At 42.7% G+C, this 24786-nt stretch overlaps 1 protein-coding gene across 1 annotated transcript in view; it reads right to left on the bottom strand.

Annotated features, from left to right (window-relative positions):
- ryr2a (ryanodine receptor 2a (cardiac)) overlaps positions 1-24786 on the bottom strand; it is a 444870-nt gene that overhangs the window by 291101 nt on the left and 128983 nt on the right. The window contains exons 19-20 of the mRNA XM_059985674.1: positions 13687-13895; positions 10825-10999 (exon numbers count right to left, since the gene is read on the bottom strand). Coding sequence (XP_059841657.1) covers positions 10825-10999; positions 13687-13895 — 384 coding nt within the window. The remainder of the gene's footprint in view (positions 1-10824; positions 11000-13686; positions 13896-24786) is intronic.

Below are 24786 nucleotides of genomic sequence, written 5' to 3'. Positions count from 1 at the left end.
CTCCTCTACTCTACCATTCCAGCCTTCCAATATATCAAATATAACCACTATGATAAACAGCCATAAAAAACACTGAGCTCATTGGAAAATAAAATCATTACATTTTCTCAGTCCTCCTAGGTCACCTCAACAGTTATCTATGTGTTCCACAATTCCAGGTTCTGAAAATCAAGAAAATCAATAATTGATAGATATTTTTCTGGTGTATAGTGGCAATGTAACCATGTTCATATCTGGCTCATTCCAAGGATTTGGCAGGGCAAATACTACTTTGCTTTTGAATAATTCATTTCTTTCATACTGCACGATGTCAATCTGATGATCATCGCTAAAAATTCACTCTCCCCTGGTGCACAAAGAACATGCAATGGTGGTCCATAATCAGCAGTTGGTGATCTCCTTTCAACAGTTGAGATGGAAGGTTATTGACCCGGGCACATTGCTCTCTCCACTGATGCTGCCTAACCCACTGAGAACTTCTAGCATTTTCTGTTTCAGAGTGGTTAGTGACAATACCATTTGAATTACTGAGTTGCAGGAATGCTGAGGCAGTGTGTAGGATTCAAATCAAACGGCCTACTTGCAGCCAACATGTCAATTTACTCAGAAAACAAAGTCTATTTAAAGAGTGGAGTAAACAGAAATTACATCAACTTCCCTGAATAAAAGCAGAGCAATTTCTCCAGGAAAATGCGTGTAATTGTCCTCAACCTGCAGCAAGTACAAATTATGTGTATTGAGTCGACCTCAACTGCATATAGCAGCGTGATCGCCAAGTACAAGTGACAGGGGAATTACACAGTCACCTCCATCCTACTTTGCTCTGACATTGCCACAATATAACCATTCCGGTTTTAATTTTAGATTGCCAGTATACACAGCGTTCAGCTTCATTATTTAATTCTATTTCCTTTCACTGTCTCTGCTTATCGCCCACTCAAATTATGCATGTTATTTGATGAACTTGTATTCTTCTGACAAGTTTACTCTTCCTTACTGCAGGTATTGATCAAGTTATCGGTCTCCAACTTTTAAGTGCTTCTCTCTTTCTTCGTCTCATCCCCTCTCCTCCACTTCTGTCCATTACTGTCTACTATCTTTCCTTCTGTGTACTGTATAATTTGTTTCCCACATCTCTTTGATCATTTCCTATGCCTCCTACTTTTCACTGGCATGTGGAGGTGGACTTTAATCTCCTACTAGATAATATACTTCAGAATGAATCTAAAGGGTAGAAAATACACATTTCTTCTCATGCACTAAGAAATTCCAAAGAAAGTAAGTCCTCATGAAAATCCACTGAAGTACTTCACTGAAAGTGTTTCTGGATAGTTTAGATAGAAGGATAGAACGTTTCTGAAGGGTTTTGTGATATTGAATGCACTAAGGAGAAGGTGTTGGGAACAGATTTAAGAATAAACTTCAAATGCCACCAGGAAATATAGTATCAATGCACATCTCTCAGTTACCCCATTGTTGTCAGCATTTCTTTTAGCACTTCTGCAGATCTACACTACAATCTTTGCACCATTCTGCTTTTTAGTGCCTGTCATTGTTGTATTTATTATTACCATGTTTACTGTTTACTCTGTTTTCATGTGAGTAAGAAAGGAATTTCATTGCAACCAGGAGTATATAACAATAGACTGAACTGATCTGGGTGTGGGTGTGGGGGTGCTGTCAAAGTCAGACAACAAGCATATGATGACATCTCTTTGAAAAATTTCCAATAGAAGCTTTGGATTCTCCACCTCAATAAGCAGTACCTCCTTGAGAAATTTGAATGTGTGTTTGCAACACGGCAGAGAAGAGCTGGAGTCCATCTCAGATTTAGAGTTTTTCATTAACCACACGTACACACAGGATTTGCTGGGGGAAGCCCACAAGTTGTGCCAGCATAGCATGCCTGCAAAGTGCAGCAGAACAACACACAACCAGCTACAAACAAAACCAATATCCTGAATTTAGTCTTAAAGCCAATTCCCTTTTTTATTCTGAACGACTCCTCAAATTTAGAATGGTGTCTGGGGGAAGAGAGGAAGCCTTAGCCAACCAAGGTGCACCAATAAGCGGCGAAGCTCTGCGTGCATCACCAATGGGAATCATTAAATATTCCCATTTAGGATTACTACAGCTGAAATACAGAGTCATAGCCATGGGCTCTTTGGCCAGTAACATAGTTTTAAGCCGTTTACTGTACTGTACTATACACATTTGGACTGTATTGTATCTGCTCTATGATATGCTGTGCTGCTTTGTAAAATAATAAAAATTTGAATAACAAAAAAAAATCTGTAAATACTCAAATCTTGAGATGTTGGTAGATCCCGGACTGCAGACTTGGATCGCAAGTGCACTTTCCCTTTAAGAAAACAGAAATGAGGAAGACAAGCAGGTCTACAAATACAATTAAAATGCAGAGGCCCTGTACCTCCACTCCTGACTATCCTATTGAAGAATGCACAGTCTCTGCAAAATAAAACTGAAGACTTCAAAGCAAGATTGTAGGACCAGTACAGGTACTTCACTCCCGATGTACATGCAGTGACTAAAGACTGCAGCACCAGTGGTGAGGACCAAGAAGGTAAGGTCAAGGAAGGCAGAGGAGCACTTACAGGACTGCTTTGAGTCAGTGGACTGGATAACGTTCATGGATTCATCTTCAAATCTGAATGAATACGCCAAAGTTGTCACCAACTTCATCAAGTTCTGTGTGGATAAGTATACGCCTTTGAGAACATACCGGGAATACTCAAAACAAAATCTGTGGGTGAACCATGAGATTCTTAGTCTGTTGAGGGCTGGAGCTACGGAATTCGAGACTGGTGATCCATAACTATGCAAGAAGTCTAGGTGCGACTCACAAAATGCTATTTTAAGAACATAAAAACAATTCCAATACAGTTAGACACAAATTCAGATGCCCCCAGCTCTGACAGGGTTTCCGGGCCATTACTTCCTTTAAGTGAAGCATAACATCATGAATGGCTGTGATGCTTCACTCCCAGAGGAGCTCAACTTTGAAAGGGAGAATAAAGCTCCTCATGTACAAATTACAACAGCACCTGATGACTATGTGATCACTGTCTTGGAGGCCAAACTCAGAACATTTTTCAAAAGGGTGAACCCTCGCAAGGCATCAGGCTCTGATAAAGTAATCTCTGAAAACCTATCCCAACAGAGAGGACTCTTCAAGGGCATCTTCAATCTCTCACTGTTGCAGTCAGAGGGTCTCTCTTGCTTCAAAAGAGCAACAATCATATCAGTGCCCAAGAAGAGCAGGGTGAGCTGCCTCAATGACTATTGCACAGAAGCACTCACATCTACTGTAATGAAGAACTTTGAGAGGTTGGTCATGGCCAGAATCAACTCCTTCCTAAGCAAGGAACTGGACTTGCTGCAGTTTGCCTATGTAATTGTGGATAGGTCTACAATGGATGCAATTTCATTGGCTCTCCAGTCACAATTGGATCAGCTGGACAATTGTAATATCTACATCAGACTGCTGTTTATAGACTACAGTTCAGTGTTCAACACAATCATGCCCTCAGTTCTAATCAACAAGCTCTGAAACCTGAACCTCTGGACCTCCCTCTGCAAATGACATCCTCACCAGGAGACCAGTCAGTGAGGATTGGAGATAATATCTCCTCCTTGCTGATAATCAACATTGGCACACCTGAAGAACGCCTACTTAGCCCACTGCTTTTTCTCTCTATGCACATGACTGGTAACAGCTCAAACAACATCTATAAATTTGCTGATGACACAACTATTTTTGGCAGAATTTCAGATAGTGAAGAGGAGACATACAGAAGCAAGATAAACCAGCTGGTTGAGTGGTGTCACAACAATAGTCTTTATGACCAAGGAATTGATTGTGGACTTCAGAGAAGGGAAGTTGATGGAACACATATCATTCCTCATCCGCAGTGGAAAGGGTGAGCAGTTTCAAGTTTCTAGATGTCAACATCTCTGAACATTTATCCCGGGTCCAACGTATTGATGCAATTACAAAGAAGGCACAATGGGCTATATTTCATTAGGAGTCTGAGGAAACTTAGCAAGTTACCAAAGACCCTCATAAATTTCTACGGATATACCACAGGGATGGTTCTGACTGGTTGCATCAATATCTGGCATGGATGGACAATTGTACAGGACTGGAAAAAGTGCAGCAACTTATAAACTCAGCCAGCACAATCATGGGCTGTAGCCTCCCCATCATCAAGATCACCTTTAAAACACAATGCCTCAAGAAGGCGGCATCCATCATTGAGGACCCTCATCATCTAGGACACACCCTCTTTTCAATGCTATGTCAAGGAGGAGATTCAGGAGTCCGAAGACAAATGTTCACTGTTATGAACTTAATATTTTATATACATTTCTTCCTGTAATTTATTCTTATTATAGTGTATTGCAATATACTGCAGCCACAAACTGACAAATTTCACGACATATGGCAGAAATCTGGAGCAGACCTGGGACAGGGCTGGAATGAACAAATCAGAATAGATTCTGTGCTGAGGCCGGTACATTTTGTTCCCTGCCAGTGCCTGTCCCATCATTTCCTGCACCTGGGTAATGGGGAGTGAAGTAAAGGAAGCTACCTTTGATCCAGAGAAGGTTAGCACATTTAAATAGCAACTTTCATGTCGACAGTATACAACAGAATTTAAGGCTATGAGTAATTTGAGAGTAAATTGAAGCTGGAAAAAATACAAGATGACACTCAAGTATTTTCTGCTACTCAACAAAATCGTAACTGAACAAAATTTTCCTGCCTTATCTCAGTATCTATTGATTCTATTAATATACAAAAATGTATCAGTCTCAGCTTTGAGAGTGTACAACCCTCTGGGGTATAATATTCCAAAGGTTCACTATCCTCTGAGTGTATAAATTTTAAATAATTCAGCCAAGAAATTTGACATTTTGCTATTTATTAACATAATCCAAATGATTGAGAAGTCAGGGATGCACAGAAACTTTGCTATTTGGATTCAGAACTTGCTTGACAGAGGTTAATGGTTACTGGGGCGTATTTGGGCTGGAGGTCCATGATTGGTGATGTTCTGCAGTAATCCAAATTAGAACCTCTGTTGTTTGCGACAGAAATAAATGACTTGGAAGTAAACATGGTTAGCATATTGCTAAGTTCAGAAGCGACACAAAGGTTGCTGGTGTCGTGAACTGGATAGAAGAGTGGCAAAGGATACAGCAGGATAGTAGGTCATCAAACCTTTCAGTTATGACTGGAGAAATGACAGATGAAGTTTAATCCAGCTAAGTGTGAGGTATTGCATTAAGTGTGAGACCAAATATACAGGGATAGTGCACTTTTAATAGCTGATCCCTTAATAACGCTGATGTCGAAAGATCTTGGGGTCCAAGTCCATAGCTCCCTGAAAGTGTCTGTACAAGTTGATAGGACAGTAAAGAAAGCAAGTCACATGCTTGCCGTTACTCAGTTGAGGAGTCAGGAAGTTGTGTTCCAGTTTTAAAAATGTCTGTTCTTATCCAGAGTGTTGCACTCAATTCTGGTGGCCCCATTATAGGAAAGATATGGAGGCTGTGGTTGAGGTGCAAAACAGGTTTATCAGGATGACGTCTAAGAGGGCTGAGCCATAATGATTGGTTGGACAAACTAGGGTTGTTTTCTCGGTAGTGGCAAAGGCTGAGGGAAAACTATATAGAGGTTCATAAGATTATGAGCTGCATGGAAATAGTAGGCAGCCAGTATCTATTTCCCAGTGTTAAAATATCTAATAATAAAGAACATGCATTTAAGGTGAGAGGGGTAGGTCCCACAGAGATGTACAGGTTTTTTTAAACACTGAAAATGGTGGATACCTGCAAAGCTAATACAAAATGAGGTATTTAAAACAGGTTCTTAGACAGAGACACATGTATGTGCAGAGAATGGAGGGATATAGACATTGTGCAGACAGATTAGCTTAGTTAGGTATTTAATTCCTAGTTCAATTAGTTTGGCACAACATCACAGGGCAAAGGGCCTGTTACTCTGCTGTACTGTTATAAGATCTATCGTCTATGTCAGGCATGGGCAAACTACGGCCCGCGGGCCATATGCGGCCCGTTAAGCTTTTTAATCCAGCCCGCAGAACTTGATGAAATTATATTAATAAACCTTGTTAACGTTTTTTCCCCGCAATTCTGGCGTTTTCCCAATAGATGACACACTCTATATACATTTGTGGCGACCCATTTCCTGGCACATCCGAACCGGCTCACAATTAGCCAGCGTTCCGGCTAAGGGAGATAGCCTGCGGGGATTTGCGAGCACAGAGCTTTGGAGCCTCTGCGCAGGGGGGCAGGTTGAGGGAGACTTAAAAGTGAGGCTGAAAATTTCAAATAAAGTTTTTTTCTTCGACTGCAGTTACTGAGTCCGTGTCGTAATTTTAGCGCTGCATGTAGCACACCGCTACACATTGACCTTTGTTGAGGTGCAGCGTATTACTCCACATTTGCGCTTTACTCTTTGTTCGGCTCGACCTATTTGTGTGAACAGGCATTCAGCGTCATGAACATCAACAAAGCCAGCCACAGATCCAAGTTAACTGACCAACACCTCAGATCCATCCTGAGAATCGCCACAACGAAACTAAATCCAGACTTTGATGCGCTGGCTAAAAAGGGAGACCAACAACACTGTTCCCACTGAAATTAAAAATAAGTTTCTTCGTTGTGTTATGTAAAAAATGCATTTGAAAATATTTTTATCAATAAGCCTTACATGTTACATGTCATTTCTGGACATGAGTCGTGCGCAGGTGCACTTTCGTTCTCAAAATAAAAAATGCGCTCCAGATCAAAGCATACTGGCGCGCTCTCATTGTTCTGTCATTGTGCGGGTCGTTGTTGAGTTCTGGCACAGGGGACAATTGAATAAGAAGGAGCAGGACAAGTAGACCTGCATCTCCTACCGTTTTTGAAATAAAGACAGTCAGGAGGAGAGTGATGATGATAATATCTTGAAGGATAACAGAATTTTCAGTGCTTTAAAATAATAACTGTTACTATTAAAAAAAGCTGTATTTTATTCATTTAATTTTCAGTGTTTTAAAAGTCATTTCAATAAATAGCTAAATACCATGGGACTTCAAAGACAGATGTTGTAATGCATTTGTTCAATTTCAATTGAAATTAATGCACGTTTTCTACATATCCCATGATAATTTATTTTCTCTTATGAGGTGTATTACCAAAACACTCCGTCCATCTGCTCCTGGTCCGGCCCCCCTGTCAAATTTTAGAACCCTTTGTGGCCCTCAAGTCAAAAAGTTTGCCCACCTCTGGTCTATGTACTAAGACAGACAATAAAGAAAGACAGTCCCGTCAAAAGTTGCCCAAGGATTGGTGAAAGGATGTTTGAAAAGTTGCAACTTTTTCGTTTGCTGCCCAGAGTCGTTCACCCTCTGTCTGCTAGTCGCCAGGTTCAAGGACCTATATAAGCTGCGGATCCCATCACCACAAACTGCTTTCTCATTCACTGTGCAAGGGTGAGTAAATAAAAAACTTCAAACTCCAATCTCGTTGGAAAAGGAGAGTTCAGAGATAGGCTGAAGTCACAGTAATGATGCAAAAGAAAATCAAAAATATACAGAAGATGTTTAACAAATTATTTATGACCGTACTGAAACGTCAGCAAAGGCAGTCATCCTGATGCTATAAGCTACTTACACGAACCAAGCTGATTAATTCCTCAGGCAAAACCTAAACTGACTTTATAAAAGGTCAAATGAAATTAGGTTACAATGTGCTTTGGAAATACAATTAACTTTGTTTCTGCAGCTAAAGAAAAATGTGAAGTCCACTAATCTAAAGGGCCATCAATATCAGAGACTAAGAGCACAACAAATACTGATCAAATGTGACAGCTGGAAAATATATAAGTTGGACAACATTGCTTTTTGTATTGCCAAAGGCACAGTGGAATCCAACTATACAGCATCGCCAAACGTAGCCCAAAGCTTTAAAGGTGCCGCACAGAAGTGTTAAGAAAATTATGGAATGACTGATTCCATACCAAACAAAGGGTGTTAGGCCAGAAGGCCAATGTTTGATCTGAGACAAAATTTGAGTCAGATCTTAAAATGAGAAAAAAGAGGAAGAAAGGCTTAGGAATGGAATTCCGAATGTTACCACAAATAACTTGAGGATGTTCCAGAGGCCAAAATTAAAGAAGGAGATATATTTCAATGGTGTCAATATGTTAGGACAAAGAAGTACCCTCTCACACTCTGACCATCATCTCGACCCTTTCAAGCTACCATCATGTTTTCCTTACATCCATCCACATCCAGACTCTCAAGCCATGGATTTTGCTTTCCTCCAAACCTCAGAATCAGAACCAAGTCTATTCTCACTGACATATGTTGTAAAATTTGTTGTTTTTCACCAGCGATTCAGTGCAATGCATAAAATATACTATAAATTACGCTAAGAAATATATGTGACAAAAGCAATAAGTAATGCAAAAAGACAGCAAAAATACTGAGGTAGTGTTGATGCATTCATCGTCCATTCAGATTATCTGATGGTGGAGAGGAAGAAGCTGTTCCTAAAACATTGAATGTGTTTCTTCAGGTGCCTGTCCCTCCACTCTGATGTTATTAATGAGAAGAGAGTATTTCGCAGTTGGTGAGGGTCCTTAATGATGGATGGGGGATCACCTTTTGAAGATGTCCTCAATGGTGGGGAGGTCAGTGCCCATGATGGAGCTGGCTGAATCCACAACCCTCTGCAACCTTTTCCAGTCCTGTGCAGTGGCCTCTCCATCTCTCCATACCTGATGATGATGCAACCAGTCGGAAACCAGTCATTATGTTGTGTCTGGATAAATATTCAGAGGTATTGACACCCCAGTTGAAACCTGTTCCTGCCACACTCCCGTACTGGCTGACTACCCAAAGAAAGTACCTGCTGGAATTTGGGAGAATTGACACTTCACGTCCTAAACTTCTCCCATCTCATTAAACGCACAGAACATAGTGTCACACTGTATCATATTTTATACTTCCGATTGAAGGCTCATTGACCTGAAATGTTAATCTGCCTGAACTGCTGAGTATTAACAACATTCTCTGCTTCTATATTATACTTTACGGCTTTTTTTCAGAAAGTAATCCACTGAAATACATCAGCTAAATTGAGCTCTTCCCATTCTGAATCTGTAATAAGTGCTTTTAAACTTGGGTATATTAATAGATCTTCCTCAAGAATATGACACCACCATCAGGGTGGAGGAGGAACCTGTCCGGAAACCGTCCAACCTGATGGCATGAATTCAATTTCTCCTTCTGGTAAACAAATTTCACCTCCTCTTCCTCTATTCCCTGCTTTAATCTTTTACTTCTTCTCACGTGCCATTCACTTCTCCCTGGGTCCCCTCCTCCTTCCCATTCTCCACTCTCCTCGCCTATCAGATTCTTTCCTCTCTGTCCAATCACCTTACAGCTAGCCTCCTTCCCCTCCCCCCCCCCACCTTTTTATCCTGACGTCTTCACCCTTCCTTCTCAGTCCTGATGAAGGGCTCAAGATAGTAACTGTTTTCATAGATGCTGCCTGACCTGCTGAGTTTCTCCAGCATCTTGTGTGTGTTACTTGATAACATTAACACATTAACCAATTCCATTATTCCAACCAACACTAGTGTCCAACGACTCTCATTCTATCATACAGAGCAGAGCATGCATACATGGTCTTACATGGTAGTATGCATAATAGTAGAAACTAAACAAGGAAAAGTCCTAAAGTCTGATATAAAAAAGGACGTGGGAGTCCTTGTACAGAACACCCTCAAAATTAGCTTGCAGACAGACTTTGTGGTGAGGAAAGCAAATGCAATGTTAGCATTCATTTCCAGAGATCTAGAATACAAGAGCAGGGATGTGGTGCTGAGGCTTTCTAAGGCACTAGTGAGGCCTCACCTTGAGTACTGTGAATAGTTTTGGGCTCCTCACCTAAGAAAAGATGTGCTGACATTGGAGAGGGTTCAGAGAAGGTCCACAAGGATGATTCCGGGAATGAAAGGGTTATAATACGAGGAATGTTTTTTGGCTCAGGGTCTGTATTCACTGGAATTTAGGATGAGGGGGGATCTCATTGAAAGGCCCAGATAGAGTAGATGTGGAAAGGATGTATCGAATGGTGAGGGAGTCTAGGCCAAGAGGGCAAACTTCAGGATAGGGGGCATCCATTTGAAACAGATGTGGAGAAATTTCTTCATCCAGAAGATTTTGAATTTTTGGAATTTGTTACCACAGACAGTTGTGGAGGCCAGGTCACTGAGTGTATTTAAGGTAGAGCTAGACAGGTACTTAATTGGACATGGCATCAAAGGTTACGGGGAGAAGGCCAAGGAGTGGGGCTGAGAAGGAGAAAAAAGGATCAGCCATGATTGAATGGCAGAGAGGACACGATGGGCCAAATGGTTTAATTACACTCCTATATTTATGGTCAATGGTCTTAAAATGGAGAATTGCTGAGAGGCGGGGCTCAAAGAGCCAGAAGGGTATATTCTGTGCTGTATCTCAACAAATAAAATAAATAATGTCACTTTCGGTGCGTTTAATCAAGTAGCCCCTTCCTCAGCCTTCACCACTCCAAAGAAACCAATCCAGCCTGACGGGACTTCTCATTGCTATAACAGTCCCTCTCTTGTAACAATCTGATGGAGGATCTCAGGGGGTTGAACAGCAGCTCCATATTCCAGAATTAAATACTATTCTGTGTAGGCTTTCTACTTATACAAACACCTGCTAATGATACAGATTTTTACTAAATTGTACCCCTTACCATCACTGGCTTCAAAATCTTTGAACGCAAGCTCAGACCCCAAGTCATCCAGCAGGACCTCCCCGTTCAGAGTGAATGTCATGGTGTTCTCGTTCATGTCAGCCAGGCAGCCAACGACATCTCCTGCCTGCCAGGAGCGGCCGAAGTGTTCATTACCCTGGTGCCACCGCTGGGCCTGTAGCAGACATCGAGTATAAATAGTCACAAGGCAGAAAGCTCAGTGCCCTGTTGTACAGTCAGTGTTAACCAAGGCAAAGCACAGTGTGCGCACATATATATATACACACACACATATATACGCGCGCATACACACACAACCTTCTTAATCAAGGAGTGAAGAATAAACTTTCTTATTTACATCATTTCAATGCTCTTGGTGATGCCGCTATGTTAACATAACATGACATTGGCCTACCAGAGCAATCCCATACACCAACCACCCCCCTCTTCAATTTTTCTTGAAACCTATTCTCCAAGTAACTGGAATCAGTTGCCAGATGATGTGGTCAAGGCAAGTATAATTTAAACATTTAAGAGGCATTTAGATAGGTACATGGAGGGGAAGGGTTTGGAGGGTGACAGGCTGAATGCAAGCAACTGGGACTAACAGGGAGGATGTTGTGATCGACATGGACCAGTTGGGCCATAGGGCCTGTTTCTATATTGTATTTCGCCATGACTCCAGAAGCTTTTGAATCTTTTGCCTGATGGGAAGTGGTAGAAGAGAGAATTCCTTGGGTGGGCGTGTTTCGTGTTTGACACCAGAGGTGTGGAGTTGGAGTTAGTGTTCAAGCTGGATTTGGTGCTGCCCCTAGTGGCTGCTCGGCAGAAGACAAGCTGCATTGTGTTCAACTGCAGACCGCTGCAACATTTGTGGATTCAGGGTCTTGGACAATTTTTTCGTGTGACAATATTTAACTGTTATCTTATATGTGTTTGCTATCTTAAATATGCTTGTGCTGTGTGTGACTATTGGCACTGTGTTTTGCACCTTGGCCCTGGAGTAATGTTATTTTGTTTGACTGTATTCATTGGTATTCATGTATAGTTGAATGACAATTAAACTTGAACTTGAACTATTTTGGCTGCTTTCTCAAGGCAGCAGGTAGTGTAGAGGAAGTCAATGGAGGGGAGGCTGGTTTATGCGGTGGACTGGGCTGTGTGTGGTATACCGCTGTACAAGCGCCAGGGCAAACCTCCCATGCAGTCAGCTTGCAACCTCAACCATTCTTCCAGCCACCAATTTGGTGTAAAGGTCTGGCAGCTCCACACACAGAGGGAAAGAAATAAAACTAGGCTCTGTCAGGTATATCTCTGGCAGAGATTCAAGGGAACAGCAGCTCAGGCAAGGAAGTGCAAAAGCGAACAGACAAAAAGGAGCATTCAAAGCAGGCTTAAGCAGCTGCCAAAAGCCGACATGATACACTCACATATTGCTGGTGTGGGTAAGTGGGAAAAAAAGATAGCACGTATATCAGGGAATGTTGTAGAGGACCAGGGGGAGGTAGGGTGTATTCCCCGAGGATTTAGGTTGTTGTGATGCATCGATCTGTAGCTGTACAAAAATTAGCAGTGTTTTTCATTCCCCAGTTCACGTGCATTGTGGTGATGCAGCTAGAAAAGATGCTACCACACATCTTCAGTTACTCAGGTTTAATCCTGACCTCAGGCGCTGTCTGTGCAGAGTTTGCATGCTCATATTACAACCTTTTAGTCTGCCCATTTATTTATTGATTGATTGACATACAGTGCGGAACAGGCACTTCCAGCCATTCGAGCTGCACCGCCCAGCAAACCTCGATTTAAACCTTGTCTAATCAGGGGACACGTTACAATGACCAATTAACCAATCAACCAGTACATCTTTGGACCGTGAGAGGAAACTGGAGCAAACTCACAGGGTCAGGAGAGAACGTACAAGCTTCTTATTGACAGTGGCAGGAAATGAACCCGGGTTGCTAGTACTGTAAAGTGCTGTGCTAACCACTACGCTTTTTCCACACAGATGTGGGATGTGGAAGGAAGCTTTTTGAAGACAGTTGGACGGTACATGGCTTGGAAAAGTTTACTAAGTTAGGAACCAAACACGAGCAAACGGGACTGTCTCAGATGTGCATCGACGTCAGTGAGGACCAGTCAGACCAAGGGGGTTGCTTCCATGCCGTAAGACTCTATGACTCTACCTACAGGTTAGTAGGTTAATTTGCTTCTATAAATTGCCCATATTGAACAGCAGTTGCTGAGAATATGGGGAGAGTAAGATGAGATTACTGTAGGTTTGGTGTAAGCCTATCTCTGTGCTGTATTTTTTATGACTCTATCGCTCGATGGGAGTTAGCAGGTTAAATGGGTTGGCAGGGACCAGATAGGCTGAGGGGCCTATTTCTGTGCTGTATTTCCCTACAGCTCTATGGCTCAATGAGAGACCCCATTTTAAATGTTTCAACAGGAACCAGATAGGCTGAGGGGCCTATTTCTGTGCTGTATTTCCCTACAGCTCTATGGTTCAATGAGAGACCCCATTTTAAATGTTTCAACAGGAATCAGATAGGCTGAGGGGCCTATTTCTGTGCTGTATTTATCTATGACTCTATGACTAGTGGAATTGAGTGTCTGATGCTCAGTGTAGACTCAATAGGCTGTAGGGCCCATGTGGATCTGTGATTCAATGACACTCTCATCACAGGTACTCAGGTAGATATCCACACCTACCATTAAAACCTGGTGGGAATCTGTAAGTAACAACCTCTGAGGAATATTTCTCCAGCAAATTTCTCTTAAAATGTAGAGAGTAAATTGATAATGCAACTTTAAACTGATGGCTTTGTGATTCCTGAATGGCCCGCCTCACAGAATACAAACCTTGAAACCATCGAACACGAAGGATTGGTCATCGGTCCCAAGCTCCTGATCTGAGCGGCAGCCAGGTCGGGTCCAGCCAATGCGCATGTCGCCTGCAGTCACCGCTTCAAACTCAAAGTACCACTTCCCACTTTTCACAGCATAGGTTTTCTCCGCACGAAATATACGAAATCGTTGAGCTGCGTTGTTTGACTGAGCGGATCGTGCAGCTGCAATTTACCAATAAATAAAAAAACACAAGAAAGAAATAAAAACAGAAAATGTTGGAAATATCAGCAAGTCAAGCAGCATCTATAGAGAGAGAATCATGGAGTCAGAGCTTCCAGCTGACCCTTCTAAAATTTATTTCTGCAAAGTAGTTGTAAAAAACAAAAATAGACTTCTTGGAACCATTGGGCAGGATCATTAAAATATGTTCAGGATTCTACTTAAGACATTAATGGTGGGTCTAAGATTCATCTCCTAATAGCTGTGGCAGAGTGAAATTATTGTAATGGGGGTATTCAGATATGAGGCTCCTTTCTGTCTGAACCCTTATAGCAGTACCTAAGAAGTCAATTCACAGCCCTAGGCTTGGAAAATAGAGTGTGGCCAATTTGCAGAAAAATGGCATCCTTCCATTTAGCAAGCTTAAGTTCCCACCTCCCAATCCTAAACAAAAAGTAGGAAAGCAAAGAACAGCTTATCCTTGTTATCCTATACATTTAATATTTCAAGCCGAGAACAAAGCAACCATCTCTTCTCATACCACCCTGAAATGGAACAACATTCCAATGTTTACAGCCTCATTGCATCTCTAGTTCAGCTCTATCAAATCCACCTCTAAATTCCAATTCCCTTTCCAACATTCCAAATGATAAAGTGGTTTATTATTGTCACATGTACCAAGGTACAGTAAAAAAAACTTGTCTTGCAAACAGTCCACACAGATTAATTCACTACAACAGTAATACAAGGTAAATGCAGAATGAAGTGTTACAGTTACAGAGAGAAAGGAGTGTAAAGAGACAAAAAGATGCAAGGTCATAATGAGATAGGTTGTGAGGTCAAGGAAAAGTCCTATCTTACCCTGCACTAGGGAACCATTCAATAATCCTGTAACAATGGGGTAGAAGACATTCTTGAGTCTGTGCTACTTGCTTTCAGGCATTTCTGCCTTCTGAGAGAAGAGAGAATGCCTGAGGTGGGTGAGATCTTTGATCGTGCTGACTGCAGGAGGTGTATGCAGGATCTATGGAGGGGAGACTGGTTTTGATGATATGTCGAGCTGTGTCCACAACTCTGCTGTTCCTCGTGGTTTTGGATATAGCAGTTGCCATCCCAAGCTGCAGTGCATCCAGGTAGGATGCTTTCAATGGAGTATTGATACAAATTGAAGACAAAGGGTCAAATTTCATACCCTCCTGAGGAAGTATAGGTGCTGATTAGCTTCTTTGGCCATGGCGTCTTCGTGGTTGGACAATGGAAGTCTTTTGGTGATGTACATGCAGGAATTTCATGCAGGTAAATATTATCTGGTGCCTGATGTTGTTTTCTACACCTCTAATACCACTCTCTTTTTTAAAAAAATAAATGACCTCCTGCATAAAATTATCATGCCAGAATTCATTTGGTTAAAGGATGAGAGGAACTGGAAGTATGGAAAACAACATCAGGCAAAAGAAAGTCTGCAGATGTTGGGTGCTCGTTAATTGTGCCTAATTGTCAAACCATGTAAATGCAAATAAGGCACTAACAATGCAAGAGCCAGAATGACTTAACCAAACATTAATATTCATCAAAAACATTTAGAGAAATGGTGCTGAAGACAACTGGAAGGGCTTGGCATACCAGTAATTAGGCTGAAGTCAGTCTCTGTTCCGTGGATAATCAAGACTTTATTGCAAGCTCCAATTCGCAAAGACATTGGCAAAGCAGTTCCGATTGCAGACATACTGGTTCAGGAACATTTAACAATTTATGTCAGCGGCAGGAGACTGATTGCTACAGAAACTGCAAGTGCCTCCATCCCTAACAGGTAATAGCTACTTATTAACACATTATTCCCTGCTATTTCTTTATGGGTAATGAGCTATAGGCAGAGTAAATGGTAGGTTTCTTCTGAAAACTCTCCATTTTTCATTGCATTTATATTTTCTCTGATACTTGACAAAGGAGACAGCAGACTTCTTGTACTCAGGAGTCCCTCTTGAGGGAGTTTCTCGCTCATTTTTGAACAACAGGGTGCCACAGTGATGCAGTGAGCAGCCTCTCAGCAACAGAGATCTGGATTTAATCTGGATCTCCAGCACTGTCCACGTGGAGCTCATATTTATCCTGTTACTGCATGGGTCTCCTTTGGCTTCCTCCCAAATCTCAAAGTTGGGTGGGTTTGCAGTTCAAGGGTCTGCATGCACCCTTGCCGTATTCTTGGAAATGATCTGATACAGTACAATTATGAATTGCACCTATTGTGTAAGCGAGTGATAAAACCTTAGCAAAGATTTAATCTGCAACTGGAATTGGAATTGGTTTATTATTGTCACATGTACCAAGATACAGCTTGTCTTGCACACTGTTCATACAGATCAGTTAATTACACAGTGTACGGAGGTAGAACAAGGTAAAACAATAACAATGCAAAATAAAGTGCACCAGCTACAGAGAAAGGGCAGTGTAGGTAGACAATAAAGTGCAAGCTCATAATGAGATTGCTTTGAGGGCAAGCATCCAACTTATCATTCAAGAGGTCCATTCAAGAGTCTGATAACAGTGGGTTAGAAGCTGAACTTGAGCCTGATGTTACGTGCTTTTAGGCATTTGTGTCTTCTGCTCTAGAGGAGAGGGGAGAAAAGAAAATGTCCAGGGTCTGTCAGGTCTTTGATTATGCTGGCCACTTTACTGAGGCAGCGAGAAGTATCGGCAGAGGTCATAGAGGGGAGGTTGGTTTTCGCGATGTGCTGAGCTCTGCTCACAATTCTCTGTATACGTACACAACGCTGGAAGAACTCAGCAGATCAGGGTGCATCCGTGAGAAAAGGAAACCTGATGAAGGGTCTCGGCCCGAAACGTTGGCTACTCTTTTCTCACGGATGCTGCCTGACCTGCTGAGTTCTTCCAGCGTTGTGTACGTATTCTTTGATCCACAGCATCTGCAGTTGTATTTTTGTGTTACAATTCTCTGTAGTTTTTCATGGTCACGGTGAGAAGTTGCCATACCAAACCGTTAAGCATCCAGACAGAATTCTTTCTGCGGTAAAGGTATACAGGGATATGCCATATTTCTTTAGTGTTGATGGGAATGCTGATAAAATAAAGTACAGATGACTGTAAATAGGTGGCTGATTATTGGCACACAATTTATGAGGCATTTTTATGTTGTATCACTCAGTAACCTCTCTCCTTAACTGAATGAAGAGAATAATTTGCCGAAGAATTGGATTTCACCCTTACTTTGTGAAGCCGTTAGGTTTGCTGATCATGAAGTTCTAAAATCAAATGAAGACTTTAAGTCCCATAAATAGCCACTAGTACCATCAGTAAAGGGAGATCATACTGTAACTACCAAATCTTCAAAGACTAGTTCACTGCCTGTTTATTCACCATGACAAGTTTAGCTGCCAATACCCACTATTTGAATGGTGAATCCTCCCATTCCTTACCAAGGAGAAGATCTTATAGCTAACAAAATAGTTTAGAACAGTTCATTTGCTTTCAGTGATATACGTTTAAATTCAAACAACGTTCTTAAAGCACATTTAAAATTTCACAGAGGATTTTCTGTCTCCCCAAACAGTCCCAAATTGCAAACCATTTCCAACACAGAAAGGATTCCCAAAACACAGGTATAATTCCGAAAAATTAAAAAGCATACCAACGACAAAGACGAATGAATAGTCTATCAGAGAAATAGAAACCAGAGGAATGGATTCTAGTCACCCTGCCTTTCGATCATTCTTCTTGATATAATCATTCTTCATAAGCCTGAGCTCCTCCCAACACATATATGCTTTTTTTCTGCCAATTGGGTGACTTCACTTGTGCTGTATATGATATTTTCTTAGAGACCCTATTCACACAGACGGTCTAAAAGCTTCTTGGAGACACAGATCCTAGCTAATCACAAGTAATGCTGTGACACAAACTTTCTTGAGTACATAAAACTCCCAACATTAATAGATCAGTTACTGATATGCTAAGTGATTGTCTCCATCTGGTCTATAAGCTTCCTTGAACTAAATAGATTGGCCAGTATGGTCTGTATTGAAGCAAGCCCAATCTAATAAACCATTGTTTTATCTTGCACCTCTTAAACAGCAAAAAGCCAGATGCAGTGACCAAAATCCTACTTTCTGTAGATGGTGAGTCTGTTTGTAAACCTTGTTCCTTCTTCAACTTCAAACTGATTATTGCTTTTCATTTACTTTTCGAACTGAAAGTGATTCCCATTTATTTCCAGAAGCTAAAAAAAGAATATCAGTTGGAAGATTAACTTAAAACTGTTTAAGCTGCTGAATTTAGCAAAAAGAAGAGACCCCTGACCCCGGAAGCAAATATCCATCAAATTCGGCTTGATAAATTGGAACCATGTTTAGCATCAAAACCCAAAATATCAATAGGATGCTTTTTACCCTGAATGCAGCATTACAACATGACCTGCAGCTGCCTGGAGCAGTCGCACCTGCTGTGCCTTTGTCACTAGGAATCATAATAAACAGGTTTGAGTCTTAAAGAATTCTCTAAAGTAGCCATGACAGAGCAGCATAAAAGACTCCTGTAGAGCTGATGGGAAACACAGAGGAATGGGAGTGGGAGATCATGTCATTTGTGTACGTGACCACAATCCCTGTCTCTGCAATCAAGTGCTCTAACGTGACGAATAGAATCTCCCTCTGCAAAAACCACAGAGCGTATCACTATTGGACACTGCCGCATTTTATATTTCAGATTCATTCATCACAATATATGCAAGAAACATAATCAGTGTACATCATTCCCCATATTCATTGGACCATCAGAACAATACTACTGTGCATCAATGCTTGACTCCAACATGAAGTGTTTTAGAGGCTGTTACAGCAAGCCAGCATATCAGTGTCCATTTCCCCCAAAGCCTTTGCACTGACCATACCAAGCTTCAGTGAATCCCTCAGCACCTCCCACTGCACCTTGGAGTGTACCAGTTAACAGTATTCACTTACGGACTTCTCTTCACACTGGACAACCTACAAAGTGAGTTGTTGATCTTTCAACAGTAATCAGAATCAGAATCAAGATCAGGTTTATGATCACTGACATATGTCATAAAAATTGTTGTTATATGGCAGTAATACAGCATGATACGTTAAAAATCGCAATAAGTTACAAGAAGAAATACAAATAAACAAATAGTGCAAAAACAGTGGAAATAGTGAGGTAGTGTTTCTGATCACTCAGAAATCTAATAATGCCAGAGGAGAAGAAGCTATTCCTAAAATGCTGAATCATAGAGTCATAGAGAATTGCAGCACAGAACAGGTCCTTCAGCCCATCTAGTCCATACCGAAACTATTTAAACTGCCAATTTCCATCGACCTACACTGGGACCATAGCCCTCCATACCCCTACCATCCATGTACCTATCCAAATCCCTCATAAACATTGAAATCAAGCTTGCATGCACCACTTGTGCTAGCAGCTCATTCCACATTCTCAGACCCTCTGAGTGAAGAAGTTTCCCCTCGTGTTTCCCTTAAACATCTCACCTTTCACCCTTAATCAATGACCTCTGGTTACGCTCACCCAGCCTTAGTAAAAGAAGCCTGCTTGCATTTACACTATCTAAACCTGACAGCACCTTTGTAGATTTTCTCTGCACCCTTTCAACCTTGTTTACTTCTTTCCTGTAGTTAGGTGACCAAAGCTGCACACAATACTCCAAATTAGGCCTCACCAACACTTTATACAACTTCAACATAACATCCCATCTTCTATACTTAATACATTGATTTATGAAGGCCAGTGTGCCAAAAGCTTTCTTTACAAACCTAACTACCTGTGATGCCACTTGCAACAAATTAGGGACCTGTATTCCCAGATCCCTTTGTTCTACCACACATCTCAGTGCCCTACCATTCACTGTGTAAGATCTACCCAGGTTGGTCCTGCTGAAGTGCAAAACCTGACACTTGCTGGCATTGAATTCCATCTGCTATTTTTCAGCCCATTTTTCCAGCTGTTGCGAATCCCTCTGCACCCATGATACCCTTTACCACTGTCCACTACATGTCCAATCTTGATTTCATCCACAAATTTACTGATCCAGTTAACCACATTATCCATCCACATCATGGATATAGATGACAAACAACAAGGGACCCAGCACTGATCTCTGCCGCACGCCACTAGTCACAGACCTCCAGTCAGAGAAGCAACTATCTAATAACACTCTCTGCCTTCTCCCACAAAGCCAATGTCTAATCCAATTTACTACCTCATCCTGAATGCCGAGGGACTGAAACTTCTTGGTCAGCCTCCCATGCCGGACCTTGTCAAATGCTTTGTTCATGTAGACATCTGCTGCCTTGCCTTCATCCACTTTCCTTTAACTTCCTCGAAAATCTCCATAAGGTTGGTTAGACGTGACCTACCATATATGAAGCCATGCTGACTGTCCTTAATCTGTCCGTGGCTATCCAAATACATGTATATCTGGTCCCTTTGAATATCTTCCATTTCTCACCACTAATGTCAGACTCACTGGCCTTTAATTTCCTGGTTTCTGTTTAGAGACTTCTTTTTTAATAGTGGAACAACACTGGCTATCCTCCAATCCTCTGGTACCTCTCCTGTTGCTGAGGATGTTTCAGATATCTCTGCTATGGCCCTGACAATTTCTGCAGCTGCCTCCCATAGGGTCAGAGGGAACACCTTGTCAGGCCTTAGTATTTATCCACCTTTGATTTGCAAACACCTCCTCCTCTGTAATCTGTACAGGGTCCAAGAAGTTTATGCTCTGTATCCATCTCCCAAGTAAACAGAGATGTAAAGAATTCATTTAACATTTCCCACATCTGTTTTGGCTCCACACATGGATTAGTGCTCTGGCCTTCTGGAGGACCAATTTTGTCCCTAGCAATCCTTTTGCTCTTAACATATCTGTACAATCCCTTATAGGATTTTCCTTCACCTTGTCTGTGAGAAGAACTTCGTGCCTTCTTTTAAACTTCCTGATTTATTTTTTAAGTGTTTCCTTGCATTTCTTGTACTCCACGAACACTTCATTTATTCCTTCTTGTCTAAACCCGCCTTTTTTCTCTTAACTAGGCCTCAACATTTCTTGAAATCCAATGCTCCCTCTACTTGTTATCTTTACCTTTTATTCTGACCAGCACATACAAGCTTTGTACTCTCAAAATTTCATTTTTGAAGGCCTCCTACTTTCCAAGTACACCTTTGCCAGAAAATAGCCAAACTCAATTCACAGTCACCAGATCATTTCTGATACCATCAAACTTGAATCTCAACCCGTGAACCAGACATACCTTTTTCATATTTTCTTTGAGAATAATTGGATTATGGACACTGGAAGAAAAATGTGCCCCTACATAAACTTCTGTCGCTGGTAACAGTCTGAAATTTCTTTACCAATTTATTCCTCTAAATCGCTAGGAATGTTGATTGGTCCGTAATATTGCCCCATTAATGTAGTCATATCTTTCTTATTTCTCAGTTCCACCCATAGAGCCTCACTGGTTGAGTTCTGCAGTCTGTCCTGATGGAGCACTGCGGTGACATTTTCCCTGACTAGTAATACCACCCCTCCTCCATTAATCCCACTTACTCTGTCATGTCTAAAACAACTCCAGAATATTGAGCTGCCAGTCCTGCCCCTCCTGCAACCAGGTCTCACAAATGGCTACAGTGTCATAAGACCAGATGTTGATCCATGCACTGAGCTCATCCACCTTTCCTACGATTCTTGTTGCGTTGCAATATATGCATCTCAGGACACTAGTCACACCATGCACAAGCTTTTGGTTCTTAATTTTGTCTGAGGTTTTACCAATATCTGCCTCCACAACCTCTCTAATAACTGTTCTGGCATTCTAGTTCCCATGTAGTTTAAACCCCACCATGCAGCATTAACAAACCTTCCCACTAGAATATCATCTCAGAAACTGATTGGAAAGCTGAAACTGCTGGGCCTGAACACCTCCCTTTGCAAATGGATCCTAGACTTCCTGACTGGGAGACCTCAGTCAGTCTGGATTGGGAGCAGCATCTCCAACACCATCACACCGAACATGGGGGGCCCCCAGGGCTGTGGGCTCAGTCCACTGCTGTTCACTCTGCTGACCCACGACTGTGCAGAAATACACAGCTTGAATCACATAATCAAATTCGCCAATGACATGACCATGGTGGGTCTCATCAGCACGAATGATGAGTCAGCATACAGAGAGGAGGTGCAGCAGCTAACGGACTGTCTCTGAATGTGAACAGTACAAAAGAGATGGTTGTTGACTTCAGGATAGCATGGAGTGACCACTCTCCACTGAACCTAAATGGCTCCTCTGTTGATATTGTTAAGAGCACCAAATTTCTTGGTATTCACCTAGTGGAGAATCTCACCTGATCCCTCAACACCAGCTCCATAGCCAAGAAAGCCCAGCAGCGTCTCTACTTTCTGCAAAGGCTGAGGAAAGTCCATCTCCCACCCCTCATCCTCACCACATTCTACAGAGGATGTATCGAGAGCATCCTGAGCAGCTGCATCACTGCCCGGTTCGGGAATTGCACCGTCTCGGATCGCAAGACTCTGCAGCAGATAGTGAGGTCAGTTCAGAAGATCATCAGGGTCTCTCTTCCTGCCATCACAGACATTTACACCACGTACTGCACCCACAAAGTAAACAGCATTATGAAGGACCACATGCACCCCTCATACAAACTCTTTTCCCTCCTGCCATCTGGGGAAAGGCACCGAAGCATTCGGGCTGTCACGACCAAACTGTGCAACAGTTTCTTCCCCCAAGCCATCAGACTCCTCAATACCCAGAGTCTAAACTGACATCTACATCATTTATTATTATATTGAAATTTGTCCTCTACTGTGCCTATTGTCTTGTTTATTAACTATTTATTTATTAATTATTCTACTGCCCTGCACTGTTTTATGTACTTCATGTAGTCCTGTGTAGGTCCGCAGTCTAGTGTAGTTTTTATGTTGTTTTAAGTAGTCTAGTGTAGCCTTGAGTTGTCTCACATAGTCTAATGTAGTTTTGTGTTGTTTCATGTAGCACCATGGCCCTGGAGGAACATTGTTTCATTTTTACTGTATACTGTACCAGCAGCTTATGGTTGAAATGACAATAAAAAGGGACTTGACTTGATTAGTTCCCGTCTAGTTCAGGTGTAAAGTGTCCCTTTTGTACAGGTCCCAGCTTCCCTGGAAGAGAGCCCAACAATCCCTTATCTTATGTCTCAAATTTCAAATCTTATTCCCTCCCTCCTACACTAACTTCATATCTGTGGTGAACTACATATACCTGTCTGGACATGCCCCTCTACTGACTGCTCCTGTGGCTCCTCCCACAGACCCCTGTATAAAGGCGATTGGAGGCACTGCTCCTCCCTCAGTCTCCAGGATGTTGTGTGGTGGTCTCTTGCTGCTGACGCTGCTGATGGTGCTTTCTTCCAGCTAATAAAAGCCTATCTCGACTCACATCTCTGAGAGTTATTGATGGTGCATCAATTTTATTAGCTGGAATTTTAAAACATGGAGAGTATTTTACATCCAGAAAAATTGGACTTGGATCCTCAAGCTCCAGAAGCAGCTCTTGCCTTTGAACTCTGGCTGGCAGGCTTGGAAGCGATTCCCGTGACTGAGCCTGCCACAAGGTACTAAATCCTCCTTTCCAGAGTCAGTCCAAAGGTATTCTCCCTTGTCAGAGACCTGCCAACCTACCAAGGGGCACTGGACGCCCTCAAAAGACAGTACCTGCGGCCGGTGAACACCGTCTACGCAAGACATCGCTTAGCGGCGCGCGGCAGCGGGCTGGAGAGTTGAGCGCTGAGTTTGTCCTGGCCTTACAGACACACGTGTGGACCTGTGACTGCAGGGGACTGACGGCGGAACAGCATGCGGAGCTCCTGGTACGAGATGCCTTCGTTACAGGGATCAGGTCAATGTACGTGCACCAGCGGCTGCTAGAAAACGCTGATCTTACCTTACGCTCAGCGATCGAGCTGGCCGACACGCTGGAGGCTGCTCTGCACAACGCTGACGCTGTCCAGCCACGCAATCTCCCGCCAGTTCTGTGGACACTGCAGACCCTACCACCCGCCGGCGAATCGACCTCAGCTGCTGCCACTCACGAATCCATGAACTCCCGGAAACCCTCCGGCAAAGCGACCACAGCTCCTGCCAGTCGTGAGCCCATGAAATCCCCGAAATCGACCCCGGCTCCTGCCAGTCGCAAGTCCGCGCAATGTTACTTCTGTGGACTCGAAAAGCACCCCCGAAAACGCGGCCCGGCCCAAGAAGCTACCTGCTCCAGCTGCAGAAAGAAGGGCTATTTCGCCAAGGTCTGTAAGTCTGAACCACTAGCAGGGTCAAGCAGCGCCGCGTGCGAGGCATGGGGGCGGCCATCTTGCCTGCCTGCCTCATGCGAGGCATGGGGGCAGCCATCTTTGTCAGCACCATCTCACCTCGCCTCCAACCCATGGGTGCTTACTGGGCACCAAGACGGCAGTTCAACTCTGGCCACCATAACCCTCCACCAAAGCGTCCCACACCAGCTTGCAAGGTCAATGATGGACATCTTGGTGAAGGGGCACAGGACTAGCTGCCTGTTAGACACGGGCAGCACTGAAAGTTTTATTCACACGGACACAGTGCAACGCTGTGGACTCGTGACACGGCCGGAAAGCCAGAGGGTCACCATGGCTTCTGGGTCGCATTCCACAGACATCCAGGTGGGTTGTGTAGTGACATTGGTGGTGCAGGGCACAGAACATCGGGACTTTGCTCTACTGGTCATACCTCAACTGTGCGCACCGGTGTTATTGGGGCTGGACTTTCAGAGCCACCTAAAAAGTGTGACTATGGCATACGACGGGCCCCTCCCACCACTCACT

The sequence above is a fragment of the Hypanus sabinus genome, chromosome 12, assembly GCF_030144855.1.
Source record: "Hypanus sabinus isolate sHypSab1 chromosome 12, sHypSab1.hap1, whole genome shotgun sequence".
Classification (NCBI taxonomy): Eukaryota; Metazoa; Chordata; class Chondrichthyes; order Myliobatiformes; family Dasyatidae; genus Hypanus; species Hypanus sabinus.
Note: the sequence above shows the minus strand (reverse complement) of the source record. Positions and strands in the feature narration are given on the sequence as shown.